General features: G+C 41.4%; 2 protein-coding genes across 4 annotated transcripts in view; both read right to left on the bottom strand.

Annotated features, from left to right (window-relative positions):
• Positions 1–6,471, bottom strand: part of tnika (TRAF2 and NCK interacting kinase a) — a 57,058-nt gene extending 50,587 nt beyond the window's left edge. The window contains 1 exon segment of the mRNA XM_051078253.1: positions 6,015–6,471. Within this exon segment, the coding sequence (XP_050934210.1) occupies positions 6,015–6,071 (57 nt within the window). The 5' untranslated portion in view covers positions 6,072–6,471.
• Positions 6,472–11,447: 4,976 nt separating this feature from the next.
• The window catches only part of pld1a (phospholipase D1a), a 30,616-nt gene continuing 27,275 nt past the window's right edge, over positions 11,448–14,788 (bottom strand). For all 3 annotated transcript variants that reach the window (XM_018663618.2, XM_018663620.2, XM_018663619.2), the window contains 8 exons: positions 14,455–14,565; positions 14,000–14,088; positions 13,727–13,840; positions 13,482–13,531; positions 13,220–13,354; positions 12,473–12,626; positions 12,067–12,184; positions 11,448–11,760 (listed from right to left, as the gene is read on the bottom strand). In XM_018663618.2, the coding sequence (XP_018519134.1) occupies positions 11,536–11,760; positions 12,067–12,184; positions 12,473–12,626; positions 13,220–13,354; positions 13,482–13,531; positions 13,727–13,840; positions 14,000–14,088; positions 14,455–14,565 (996 nt within the window). In that variant the 3' untranslated portion in view covers positions 11,448–11,535. The remainder of the gene's footprint in view (positions 11,761–12,066; positions 12,185–12,472; positions 12,627–13,219; positions 13,355–13,481; positions 13,532–13,726; positions 13,841–13,999; positions 14,089–14,454; positions 14,566–14,788) is intronic.

The raw sequence follows: 14,788 nt of genomic DNA, 5'->3' as shown, positions 1-14,788 counted from the left end.
TCAAAACACATATATCCCTCATCCTATCCTTAATAAAAGACCTTTATTTTACATTACAGTGCCTTGATGTTGAATTGACAACAAAGGAAATTAATTGCTGAATGAGGAAGCTGAGCATATAATGTTAATCATTAAGCTCTTTTTAAGCACTTTTTAAGCCACCTTTTAAGAACAAGTGTAGCTCTCTATTTATGTTTGCTTGCTTGTCTCTGGCCAACGTTCAACTTTCTGACTCATTGTGAGCACTTCAATACCAAGAGCACAGACTGATCTGTGCTGTGTGTGTTACATTCTTTTTCAGATATCACCTCAATATTAAGGGCTTTGAATGAAGGACAAATACTTGAAAGCTGAGTAAACAAACAGCACCTGTTGAACAATGAATGGGTTCTCCTCTAAACCACTTGTAGTTTGTACTTTTAGATCAGGTCTGGATTTTTGTATATGTTTTTGTCAGCCCTGTCAAATTTAATTATGAAAACAACAAGATGCTGCCTGAGGAAAGAGGAGGACACTAGGCTGTAAAACTGAAGATGAAAGGAAGATGGAATGTATTTGTCACAGTGGCCTTAGCATGAGATGACATCTGTTATAGTTTCTCTTATCAAGTTTAAACATTTCTATCGAGCTCTCATCACACACGTTAACAATATCAACGTGTGACAATGTAGATCAGAAGGAAAGAAAATGTAAGGCAGATAGGGAGAAGGATTTTGTGTGACTGTGGTTCTCAGGATAAAAAACACCGACAGTGCAATAAGTCAATATTACACTTACACTAAAACAGAATGCAGATGTGTGAAATCTAATCTGTGAGGTTGTATTCACACAGTGGCACAAACTACTCAGGGGATAAACTGCGATCTCAAAGCAAACTGCTCTCATTACAGACAAAAACACAAATCAGCTTGTTCTTCGTGTTCATGAGAACTGATGAAAAGAACATTTCAGGCTGACATCACAAACATACACCATCTAACATCTATGTGTGTATTACAGCTGCAGCTAACAGAATCATTAGTTATCACCCCTTAGCTCTACAGAGCATTTTGGCTTTTCAGCTCCTTGTTTTGGCTTTATAGCCCACAACTTCACTGTGCTGGTTCAGTCTCACCTCTCTCATCAACCTATACAGAAGGCAGATGTTTTCAGGAAAATGCTCTGCTACACCCACTGTGCGCGCCAGCGCTACAGCACCAAACGGCAAACAGACAGAGTTAGCAGCTAGCCAGCAAACATATAATGGAGCAGTTAGCAGCTAAAGAGCAAGAAATTTCCAAACAGAGCTAAAAGGAGAGTCAATATTAGGCTTACATTCCTCAGTCAGCTTAAAACACAACTCCAAAAGAGTGCTAATACTGCTCTGTATTTGCTAGATGTGTAAACAGGCAACTGTTAGTTAACGTTAGCCTTATCAACTGTACATTGTGTTGTGTTGTGCTTTAAGTTTTCTAATTCTAGTTTAAATATTACTAAGTTGACTCTGCATACTTTTTGATGAGTGAAGAAACTTTAACCTGGTTCTGCATGAACTGTCTTAATGCTGTAAAATGCTGAATTCTATCAGAGTCAAGATATTAGAATTAAAATGGGAAAAAAATAATATTTGGAAAGTGATTAATTTCTCCTTCACCCTGGCTGTTTCTTCCCTTGTTTATGTAGGTCTAATGTATATCTTTGGTATATATTTCTGTGCAGCAGACAGAAGCCAGGTGAGTGCTGTTAGTGTCTATAGAAAGTGAATTACAGAGAAGTGAGGTGGATTGAATTAGAGACCCTAAGAGGATGATAGGAGTCATGCTGGGGCCGGGTCTGCCTCTTATAAAACCACTTACACTTAACAACATGGCTCACCACTGCTTGCTTTTACAAGGAGATGCCGTGGTAGCCTAATTCCCAGTACATCTCACCCAGACATGTACAGTACATTAACAGGAGTCAACTCTTAATCACAGATTTACAGCTCTGCCGAAGATGATCCGCGCCACAGAGTTTGTTCTGTGATGCTAATGAACCAATCCGCTCCTCGCCTCTCGCCTCCCATCCATCTCTGCCAACTTGTCATCTCGCACCTTTTCCTGTCATCTCTTCTTCCATCCCTCCGTCCCCCTCATCATTCATCTTTTCTTCTCAATTTTTGCCCACCACTCTCTCCCTCTGTCGCTTCCATCCATCTTTCCTGCCTTCCTGCCCTGAGCCATGGGAGTCACACACAACGGAGGAATCAGCTCCTACTATGGACTTGTTTACATGCACATGATTCCTCAAGCACTTCAGATCAAGTGAGAGTGTACACTTTGTGAGTTAGAGAGCATGTGCTTCTGGATACTTATATTCTAATGTATCCTTTATGTCTTTAAAGTACGCTGTAACATAATGTACTATGATTTAAAGTTATAATCTAGGAGATCACAGCTTTTGTTGATTATATTTTATGTCCTGGCAGCACTTTTGCTGATTGCTGTGTTGTTTATGCTCAGTGTGGATCACACTGTGATGTCTTTTTCCTTGCATTTCATTTACTTTACCTACTCAGAAACTGTGCTTACACCAAATAGAAACAACTGGAAACATGCTGGAAACATACACTACTTCTCTTCCTGTGCATGAGAGAATTTCTGTATGTTTAAGAGCACAAATCTTCCCTTTACTTGGTAGAGCCTGAGTTACTATGTTCTTAAATCAGCTAGCAAGTCAGAAAAAGGAGACCTCTATTAAAATGTCACTGATTACTAATGAAATTTGGCAGATTCAAATTAGGAGCTTCACATTTTTGTGCATGCTGAGCCAAGTTGTATATCTTATTGCTTGTATCAGTGTAGCAGAGAATTAAATACTTGATGCGGCTCCATCAGTGACTTAGGGGGAAAAATAGGTCAACTAGAAGCAGCAAGGCAGAGTGGAAAGCAGGGTGGGAGGGAGAGGGGCATTTCTCAGCGACAGACTGCCATACAGTATATGGACTATTCATGAATAAGCTCTGTGTAAGCCTTGGGCACTGCTGTGGCCCCGTTACTATGGCGTCGGTGGTGCGGGGCCGAGGAATGTGGCCTTACTGGGCAATGAGGGATGGAGAGGGAGGGAGGGAGGAGATCTGGAGAGAGGCCCAAGCCTTGGACTACTTTGGTCACTGGTCACATCTCCACCTTTAGCCTGAGCAGAGCCTCTGTCGCTTTTCTTCTCCTTCTTCTCTCTGTCTCTCATTGTCTTTCTAAGCCACATTCATCTTCCCACGTCCCGCTTCTCTCTCCGAATCCTCATCGATCCTGCTCTGTCCCCTCTGCGTCTTTTTTCCCCTCTGTCTTTCTCTGACCCTGTCACCATCCCTTCATCCTCACCTGCTCTCTCTTTCATCACAGCTCTCACACCTGAGTCCAGGCACAGCGCACTTGTCCGCTGCCAGTGTGTGAGTGAGTGCGTGCCTGCGTGTGTGGTTCTGTGGCTACGCTTCCTGCTGGTTCACCATCTGTTGCTCTCATCAGCTGACTGGATGAACCCGTGCCTCTGACGCCTCTGACCTGCGTGTGTGTGTGCGCACGTGCCCGTATCACTTTACATAAAAACCACTGTCTGTATAAAAACCACAGTGTTTCGACCTCTTCTGGTCTCTTGGCTGTCATTATGAATCACACTAACACAGGAAATAGAGGTGTCACGTCTGCGACTGCGTCTAACTTGCGGCCTTTCCCCACTCGAGTGAAACATGCAGCATCTATACAGGTGCTGCTAGGGGGTTGATGTGCGACACCAGCAAATGTCGCAGAGACCAGACATGGCATAAGAAAAGAGAGCAAGAGAGAAAAAGACAGAGGGAAAAAGGGGAAAAGCACAGAGACAGCAAACATGAAAAGCCACTTCTCTCTCCACTCTACTTCCCACTCAGTTCTGTCTGACTCTTCGTATCACTGTGTGTGTGTGTGTGTGTGTGTGTGTGGTGTGTGCCTAAATGCAGCTGAGTGCAAAACACAGCAAACTGTGCCCTATGATCCCCCTACACCACCCACCCCCCTTTCACACGTGCACAAACACACACACACAATCCAGTGGTTAACTGTACACTATGTCATATGAAAGCGTGTATTTGTTTCAGACATGTCGAGACATGTTGAGGGATTAATCTCAGCCTTTTCACGACTTCTGTGGAAACCCAGGATTTTAGGCTACAATCAAACACTTGTCAAATAAAACCTTTCCACAGAAGCTCAGAGGCCAAACGCATGTTGCACATTTGTGCAATAGCCTACATGTACTGTTTTAACTGTGTCAAACATTCAAACCCATTTGTGGTTGCACAACATCATTAAATGGAAATTTCCTTGGGCTTACCACTAAAATTTAAACAAAGCTTGGCTGCACAACAAGAGTTGGAGATGAGAGACCCATGTGCAGATCTGAGGGGTTGTGTCATGTTTCAAAAATACTTATGATCCTGGCCAAAGAACCTTTTAGGGTCTTTTTTAACTATGAGTGTGCAACATAAAAGAGGTGTCACATGGTCACTACTTCAAATACATGAAAAACAATTACGTGAACCATGCATGTGTCCTTGTAGCTGCCTCTGAGTCACACTGAGACAGACGCTTGACACACCTCTGAAGGAACACTATCCCTCCTCTTCCTCATTCCTCTTCATCTCCTCTGTCTGTCTCCGATTTTCTTTCATGTTCTCCTTTCCGCTCTACCACCAATTCTTCCTAAAACACACTAGGGTGCCAACCTTGAAAGTAGCGTGTGTTGTCGACACTTTCATTCACCTCCCCTGTGAGCATCACTCTTCATGCAGCCAGGGCAGGGAGGTGGGCAGAGGGAGATAATGCTAAAAGACAGGGCAGCTGGCAGATAAACGGGGAGGTACATTCAGTCAGTCAGACAAGATGTTTGGGGGGGGGGGGGGGGGGGGGCAGTAAAAAAAACACACAATAAAATTGATACAAAAAGGAGGACTGGCATGCAGGTAGATGGATAAGCAGTTGTGACTGAAGCAGGAACACAGAGACAAGCAAACAGTCATGAAGGGAGGCAAAGAGGCAGGTAAAGACGGGCAGAACCAGGGTCTAAAAAATGGACAAGGGGGCACAATCAAGCAGACAGAGAGGCAGGTGAACACAGGCAAGGCAGACAGCAACTGCATTGTGTGTGTCTGCGCAATGTGGTTTTGATTTCTCAAGAGCAGCAAACAGGTCTTTAAGCCGGAGCTCTTTTTCTCATGTGCAGCATCTCTTACTTGTGTGCAGCTGACTCTCAGCCTGGCAGACACCCACACATTAGAAACACACACACTAAGAATCACACACACATGCCTAGCGAAGCGAAAACATGGGTATCCACGCATAAACACAAGCGCAGGAGGCTGTTTGTGTGAGTGTGTGTCGTGGTTTGCAGCACACATTCGATGAACAAAAGAACTGGCTATTGCAGCATGCAAGGGTTCAGCTTTGATGGGAGAGTAGGCTACAGTGACTACAGGTAGGTTGGCACTCTCTCTCACATACACAGCAATTGGGGGGGGGGGCAGTAAAATCTGGTAAAATCTGAAATCAAGAAACACACTCTAACACAAAAGCCCGTAGTATCAGCAGTGTGTGGGAGAAATAGGTTAAATTCCACTGCTGTCTGAGTCCCCCCCACCCCCCCATCCAGGTCAGCAAAATCACAGCTACAACCTCAATCTACCACACACACACCATCAACCTTCCTGTGTCACTGACTAGAATGAAGATAAGCCTTCAGAGCCAGCTGTCTGTCATGTTAGTTAATGTCTATATATAATTTGATCTATAATTTGACACATTGTAGCGGCCTGGCTGCCCGTCCGTCTCCCACACATCCGCCTCTCGCAGCCTCCTCTGCTCTCCTGCCGGCTGCTATTCAGGGAGCGCTGTCAGGTGCAGGGAAAAGGAGAAAGAGACGCACGGGCGCGCACGACACGCACACACCAGTTTGTTTCGGATGAAGCAACATTTAAAAAAAAAGATAAATAAATAAAAAAGGTGAAATGTCACAAGTCATCTTACCCTCAAAGCGGACAGGTCGATTTCGTCCAGACTCCGAGCTGGAGAGTCACTCGCCATGATGGAGGACACAAAAAGCCGCTCTCAGTTTGCCCTGTATCCTGAAACGGCCTCTTGCTGTCACGACTGTGCGGTCCTTCTCTGCTGCTCAGTCTCTACTGTCCCCTCTCCCTCTCTCTCCCTCTCTCTCTGCTACACAGTGATGTCTCAGCAGGCGACAAAATAATAACAGCCTCCCCTCGTCTGGGTCAGCAGCGGGACGTGCCTTCGGGCCGGGAGCGCACGGCTAGAGCGCAAACACGCGGAGGGTGGGAAGCGAGAGCGCCGTGAACGTCAGCCCATCCGGGTCCATGTCTGCGGGATTTAGACGGTTCGGAGAGAAAGGTGAAGGGGCCGTGGAGAGTAGTTTGCTGCTAGCGTTTGTCTAGCGGCCGCTACTGTGACAGCCAGTGATTATACAGGGGGGAGGGAGGGAGGGAAGGAGGAGGGAGCGCACTGCCTTAGCAAACCACGCCTGTTACTGGGCGGAGTTTGCTGAGGCAGAAGGGACTCCCAAACTTTTCTGTTTGCTTTTCAACGATCCTCATACTTTCTGTATTTTGAAATAGAGCAGCACCCATCTATTAAATGGCACTTTAATGACGCAGGTCACTTCTCTCAAGGAGGGTATATCGTTTGAAATCTGTTTACTTATTTCATTATTTTATTTTAGGGAAACAGAAATGATCCATCTTTATGTTATGTTGTTTTCATTTTATTTTATTTCCTTTTAAATAAAAACATAACAAAGATGAAAAGATAGATATGTATGAAGATATATGTTTTCCTCTCACAATTAGCACAAGTTCCAAGTGAGTTTCCCCAGTCCTTATCTTTACTCATCCTTGTCTTTACTCATAGGAGTCTTTAGTCATAGGTTAAAGACAATAGGACAAAATAAAGGAAACATCTTGCAATATCACGTGATCCACTGCCACAACTACACAGTTAGTTACAGTTTAAGCTTTATGAATTGTACTGCAGGACTGTTGGATTGGACTGCATTAATTGGCCACGTGCTCTTGTTATTTTGTCCACCTCTGATGACTAAATTAAACATAATCTTTATGATGTTCTACCAGTTTAGCATACTGCACTTTCATAAAGTTTAAGGCCTCACAAGGGACAGATTGTAAAATTTTAAAAAAAAGAACAGTCAACACTGAAACAGCAGAAGTGGGGATATCCTGACCAGTGGTAGAGTGTAGTTCAGTATAGTTACTTCTACTCTACTGCAATTCATAGTGAAATATTCCTACTTCTAACTCCTCTACATTTATCTGACATCTCAAATATAATAGACTACACTATACTGTGATTACTACGATACATTATTATAGATTAAACCACCCAACAGTAAAAACAGTAAATTGTATTTAACCAGGTAGTATCACTGAGACTGACAGGTCTATATACAGAGCAGTAGCCATAAATCATAGTTAAACTGAGCTCACTCCTTACCACTACATTACTAAACTGCTGTCTGTGTGCCGTTAATAAATCACACAATAAAATATTTTCAGTCATTGCTTTCACTGGTGGAGGGATCCCACATTTCCAATAATGTTTAGACCTCACCTCTCCCAAACTCCAATCCCTGATTTTGTAAAGCAGGACTCCTCCTGTTAAATACTCAGAGGTCATTTTTTTCGGACGTTGGAAAGCTCCCTCCAGAGCCAGAAAAGACATTAAACTTTTAGTTTCACAGGCTGACGGCAGTATTCTTTATGATGAGTGAACTGAACTTCAAGTGCCCCTTTAAGCAACCTCCTACCTACCACCACCTGCCAGAACACCTGCCAAAAAAAATATTCACTACTGATGAGGAAAATGACAGTTGAAATCACTTGAATCCATTCACACTGTAAGTCATCAGTTCAAACTAAATGTATTAGAGAATGTTTTGACGGTTAATAGACGTTGTAAAACTGCTTGCCAAAGGTATGCAAGCAGACAAAAGATTGTCTTCCTTGAGAGTGCGCAATGAGAAATCTGCTTAAAGACATTCCAGACTAACAACCAAACTGACAAACATAATTTCTATCAATCAATAGCCACTTGGCTCATGCTATTTCTTCATTAAACTTCTTCTCACACTCTGAAATGAGCAGGAGAATTCTAATCATGTGTGTTGAAGTTCAGCGGCTGCTATTAAAACACTTCATGTGAGCAAAAAGACTAAAAATACATTTTTAGTCTTAAATACACAAATTCCCATGAGAACCCTGTTTCCAAAGAAGGAAATGGGGATCTTGATCCTACCAGTTCTTTCCATGGTATGAATCATTTTCTTTGCAGTCAAAGGCACAACCAACCCTGTGGCTATATTCCTGTGGTTGAGCAGCTCTGTTCTCAGGTGTGAGCCATTTTTCATAGAATTTCTCTCCAGCTTCTGGGAGATCTCGTTCATGTATAATCCTTAGGTTCCGTATGTGTTTCTAAAGAAGCCATCTTTGTACTTTATGTCTTGACTTGCCTATGTTTAATTATTTTGTTTAATTGCACAGTATAATAGCCCTTTTCCAATGAATACTATTGCATTATACTGTGATTAACAACACTAATAAAACCAGTGGATAGTCTATCATCATCTTCCTGATGTTCATTTTAACATGCAAACTGGCACTGACCGGCGCAGCAGATGGATTTCTTGAGAATCAGCAGCCTCATGCTTGTTTAAATTTTACAGTAGCTTGCTCTACAATTTCAGCAGGAAAATACTTAATACTGATATTCATAAACTGCTAATAATATTGATAATATTGGGAACCTATGTATAGCCAGACTGCTCTTGCTGTTAAACCCAGTTTGTGTCTTTTAAATAATGTGATTTCTCAAAAATGTTTCAACTACAAAATTCTAGAAAATATTGAATAAAGATCAAGAAGCTTTTACATTAACTTGCTTTGTTTTGATAATTGAATATGTTACCAGTTATAAAAAAAAAAATATGGTTTATTTTGCTGATGTGTCATGCAAGAGATAAGTTATGAGATAAGTCACTGTTGGCCACCAATCAAGAGTTGTGACTTGGGAAACAAGTTAAACATATTTTTGTTGCACAAGAAACTAAAAGTTGAAAACAAACTGTAAACAGGTGGACAAAGAATTCTTTGTTAGGTTTGTATTTATCTTTCTGAGGAATACCAATCTCAAATGCAAACGGCCTTGCAGTCTGACCGGGTCATTACTGCTGGTGCTGGTATATTTATTTAAATTTCCTACTGTCATTATTTTCATGGGATGAAACAAACAAAAATTCAAAAGATATCTTTTATTTGTTAGCCATTTAAATTATGAGTTACACTGTGTTAAATGAACAAATAGAAATTAGAGACACCTACAACTGTACAAAAAAGGTATTGTACATTAACAGAGTGGAAGCAAGACCAGCTAAACTGAGGTCACGGGACACAGAAAGTTGACAGAAAAGACTGCTGCATGATGGTTATGATAAAGAAATAAAGGCTTAATTACAAATCCACAACCATCCATACAACCAGGCCTTATTCATTTTAAACAATAAATGTTTAAAGAATGTTAAATGATTCATATTCCATAAATAATGCACTGACAATGATAGTATGGGTAAACAATGCAGGCGATGTTGTCAAAATTGATAAAAATTGAAACAATTTCAAACAATTTCTTGTCTCTATTTAGGCAAAGAGCATAATGTTTCTGAACATTATCAATTTCCTGGTCCCATTAAAAAAGTTCCTGTACAATGCACTTGTCATTTCTGTTAAATAAATGCCACTGATTCACAGGTGTAACGCTTTCATGAGAAAAGCAAGGTTCTCTGCCAAATGAAGCTATTTGTGTTGTCGATTTACCGGACTCCTCCTCCTCCTCTGAATGAGAATATTCACAGAACCGGACTCCTCCTTCCTGCAACTCCGGCTCCTGCCTTTATTGTTTCATTAGTGAAGATCTGTGACTGATTATTTGCTGTGACATTTTAATGTGCTTGTTGGGATAACTAAGCACAGCTGAGTTCTGAAGGAGTGGTTATTTAACTTCACATTCGAGGGGGTTGGGTGATCAAAGAAGACTCTCTGACAGTGAGGTTAAAAATGAAAACAAAGTCCAGACATTGGCATGTACAAAATTAGTCATTTGCCTCATAGGTCACACACCATAAGAAAACAAAACACAGCTGGAACTGCCAGAAAACTGGAGACATGAGCAATTTCAAACTGTATCCTCATGTGAAAACTTTACCTCTGGGATCGGTTGCATGCTATGTGGAAAATATTGTTTTTATTTTCATAGTTTACATGGTCTCAAAGACTATATGCTGTATGTTTTGCAATTAATAGAATGCCAGGCAGATAAACAGGCAGGAGATGTGAAAGTTTCACCTCAAGCTGTCCCACTACTGTGTACTGTGTGTTTGAGAAGCTAGCACCATCTATTGAGCAAAGAAGAAACTGCATCTTTGAATTTGTGGGCAGATTGTCTCATCCAGCCTCTAATGTTGGCCACCGGCACAACAATTTCTCGCTTTGATCTTACTCCCTCAGCCATGATAATCTTCACACACAGTGCGACAAACTGAGTTGAACACAGTTCTCTTTGATTCACTTTTGAATTCAGCAGTATAGAAGGTTTTTATCTCGTGTCAATAATTACCTCTCACAAAACATCTCTGACATTAAATAAAATATCTCTGATGGAGTTGTGATTGGTACATGCATCATGGCAATCGTGTTAACAAGATTCAAGCGTAGTTAGTAAATCATGCGCCACTGTTGAACCAGTAAAATTGTCTCTGTGCATGTGCGACCACGGTGAAGAGCAAGCACATGTTTTGGATTCAAAAATACATCTGATACATCTGAAATAATATTTCAAACTTGTCTAAAGCAGCACGTATGCAAGCTCAACAACTCCTCTGTGTACACATATACAGCGTATTTAGCACTAATGGACCTCACGAGCATATGTCACAAACTCAGTAAATCACATGCATCATCTCTCTGTATTTTGTTACATCTTTAAAACCAAGAGATGAATATTTATTAGCACTGTTGTCCAATTTTTTAGTGAGTGCCTCACCCTGGTCCCTTAGAAACCGCTGCTGTCTTGTGAGCTTTTCCAACAGTCCAAAAGGTGCAAGTGTCCAGAGTTGATTCCCAAAACCCAAAGTTCATATGCCTGTTTTTTTGTGTTTTTTTTCTCCATAAGATAAATGCAGTCACAATGCCATTTCTGTAGTCCCCAATAGTGATGCCTTTTTGTTCTTCATATATTCCAAGACTTAGTGCTTACCCTTTTAAGCTGTAACTACTGCTTAGTGTTTTTCAGTAGAAACAGATCTGAGAGATTTGTCAATGCCCAGCAGTCATATCAGTTCAGAAGAGAGCTTAAATCTGCATCTTGATTATATACACATTCGATCATAATCACAATCCGGAGATGTCACCGATGAAATAGTTCGGTTTGGATGTGTAAGTAGTTTGGCAGTGGTTTTCACGTTCCTTTATGTCCAGATCTCAGTTGGGACCATGGACTCCTTTGTTCCAACAGAGGGCATGAGGTTATGCTCAGACAAGAAGTCCAGAGGAAACTGGACCAGGAAGCCTCGGATTTTGCGCAGCTCCTCCTGAGCACGGGTCAGGTCAGACTGGGCCAAGCCTGGTTTTGACTGGTACTGCTCCAGCTCAGACATGTTCCTCACCAGAGACGAAGGAAGGCAGCGGAATACCTGCAGAAAAACACACATACAGTATGTACTGATGCTGCCTTAAAATGAAGCCTTTCCTATACTTTTGGAGGATACCCACTTGATCTGATAAATTCAGACTGTTAATGCCTCATATTAGCTTCAGCTGAACTTACTACTGGAATGTATTTTTGCACAGACTGAGGACTGTAGACTTGGCTGCAGACTTGAAAAATTGTGAACATAATACTGAGCCAGTACAACTGCGGTGACAGAGCACAGCTCAGACTGATAAAAGCTGAACCAATGGGTGAACCATTCACCCATAAACCATTTTGTTCAACCTACCTTCTCATAAATGGTGGCATTGCGGCCGGCTGTGGTCATCCACACCTCCTTATAGAACCGATCACTGATGGGGTCAGACAGGTCAATGCTGGTGTCAGTGTGACCTCCAAGGATAGTCCTGTTCAGAGAGAAGGAGGGAGAGAGAGAGGGATAAAGAGGGAGAGACAGAGAGAAGGAAAAAACACATGTAAAAGGTGATTTAAGTCATTTTGTCACACTAGAGAATATTTTTTTTGATTTCAGATTTACACTGAGACTTCTGAAAAATGTACACAGGTTTAAATGACAGGTTTAAATGACAAAATAAGACAATTAAAATAATCAGCTTTTTATGACACTGCGAGTCTGAAACGTGTCCCTCTCTGTCCGGTTCATGCACACATACAGTCCACACAAGCACACATACCTGAAGCATTCAAGGCGTAGCTGGAGTGCGTAGGGTCCAGCTTCATACTCCTGTCCATCCATCACAGAGGCCACCTTCTGGGAGTCCTCAACAATCACTGCCACCTCACTGTCACGCTTACCAAGCATGCTTCTGTCATTGATGTTAGCAGAACCTGAAACAAAGACAAAAGACTACCAGTGGAACTGAATCTTTGCATTCATCTGACTTTCTATTGCTATTACATCTTCATCATGTTGCGAATAACAATAATTTACTGATTTTATAAATGAGCGAGCCTAAGCTCTGCAAACAGATTGATCAATGGAGATGTGCCCCTACCGAAGAATAAAAACCAAAAATACACTGATCAGATTTTGTTTGATTTAGCTTATTAATACTGTGTTGTCTATAGGTGAACACAAAATGAGTGGCATTTTAAGAGAGAGACAGATATTAGAGTTTGTTTTTTAGTTTTTTTGTTTTTCTTTTGTTGATGGTTGTTGAAAGTACTGTGAAAGTGAACTGCACCATTTGAGCCAGCAGGTGGCACAACAGAGCTATGTAACACAACACATTTTAGTAGTATCAACATGCACATTTATTAGCTACACACATGGTGAAAGAAAGAGAAATAGAAATTCATCACATTTTGATGGTGTCAAGGTAGAGTGGTTAGTTGCCCCAAATAGTAGCCCGTAAAAAAAAAAGCGAAAGGAAAATAAAGAAGAAGAAGGAGGTGAGACAGCAGATGAGAGACAGACTTACCAATAATGACTGTGTTGTCATCTGCGATGAGCATCTTGCTGTGGACGTAGATGAGCTCTGTGACCAGGCGTCCCTCCAGCTCAGCGTGAGTCCGCAGACCAGCGAAGGAAATGTAGTTCATCCACTGGTCGTCCACTAGGAAACAGAGGAGAGGAGGGGAGGAATATAAGAGCCAGAAGATTAAAAGAATGAAAGTTTTCCAACTCTAACCTTAATATGAGGTATCAAAACAGTTAATATTATAGTTTATTCTTGTACTTACTCTCCCTTTTCAGCTGGGAGATGATGGAGTACTCTCCTCTGATCATGGTTCTGAAGAGACAAGGGATTTAAACTCATCAAAAGAGATATAAATATTGTACATGCACATCCAAGGCTTCAATCAACTTGAAAGAAATTAACTACTATACAATTACAATGATACTTCCACTTATGCTGTCTCATTTCCCCTCACTCTTCCTCTTTCTGTATAAAACTCAGACTTAGTCTAAAGCTTATGTGGTTTACCTGTAGTTGAAGTGCATGACAGCCTGAATGGCATTCCCACCCCCTGTGGTTATGTCCCCCTCAAAGCCAGGAAGCAGAGGGGTGACCACATAGACACGGTACTTCTTGCCCTCCCTGTGAGCAAACACACATCAGTTAAATAAAGATGCAGACTTGCAGTGTTGTTGTAAGAAGCAGAACCAGAGAGAGTATAATCTTGTATACATATGCAGTGCATAAAACGTCCTTCCTGTAATCACAAGTACTACTACTACTTCAAATAAAGGGAAGTACTTGTGTGCTCTGATGATCCGTTCAATGATGGCGTCTCCAATCTTGTTGTAGACCGTCCTGTTGTCGGCACAGCTGATGAAGAACTGGTTCTGAAAAGAGAGGAGGGAGAGACACAAACCCAGAGAGAAATGCTTATGGTCTTCAATCTTTAAGTTCACAAGTACAGTTTCCTGTTACTGAGTAATGAAGCTTTTCATCCCACAATGAGATAGTCACTAAAAAACACTCCACTAACAAAATTACTGACATCAGAGTGATTCTCAATGGAGTTATCTCATTACTGACATTATTACTAAACCTATGAAGCATTCTTTATATACCATCAGTACTACAATCAGTATTTTAAATGCACTGACAAATAAACAAGAGCGAACAGCTTTTCCCCCAGGACTGAGTTGTATAAACTACACCTCTAAAAACAGCATTTGTCTTTTATCCTCACATCCTGGCCTTACCTCTATGTAGATGTAGTGTTTGCTCTTGGCAATGACCTGGATGTAGGCATTATGGATGGACTCCTCATGGTACTTTATTCCTGCTGACCAGTCTGCTGATGACCGCAATACCTTACATATACAGAGGATTATTAAAGCAGTAATTCTAACACAGGCTTGCACCTATTTCATCACCAGTGTGAATATTTGTACACAAATACTGTAAGTATAACACTAAATGTAGAAGAAATGAGAAGTAATGGCAACAAGGCCTCTGTGGTTCTTACAACATATGTAGTAAAGCATTACGGAACTTATCAGGCTTGTGTGAAAAACATTATAACTGACATACATT

This window comes from Lates calcarifer, linkage group LG19 (assembly GCF_001640805.2).
Source record: "Lates calcarifer isolate ASB-BC8 linkage group LG19, TLL_Latcal_v3, whole genome shotgun sequence".
NCBI classification, from domain to species: Eukaryota; Metazoa; Chordata; class Actinopteri; family Centropomidae; genus Lates; species Lates calcarifer.
This window is presented reverse-complemented; position numbering and strand designations above follow the sequence as displayed.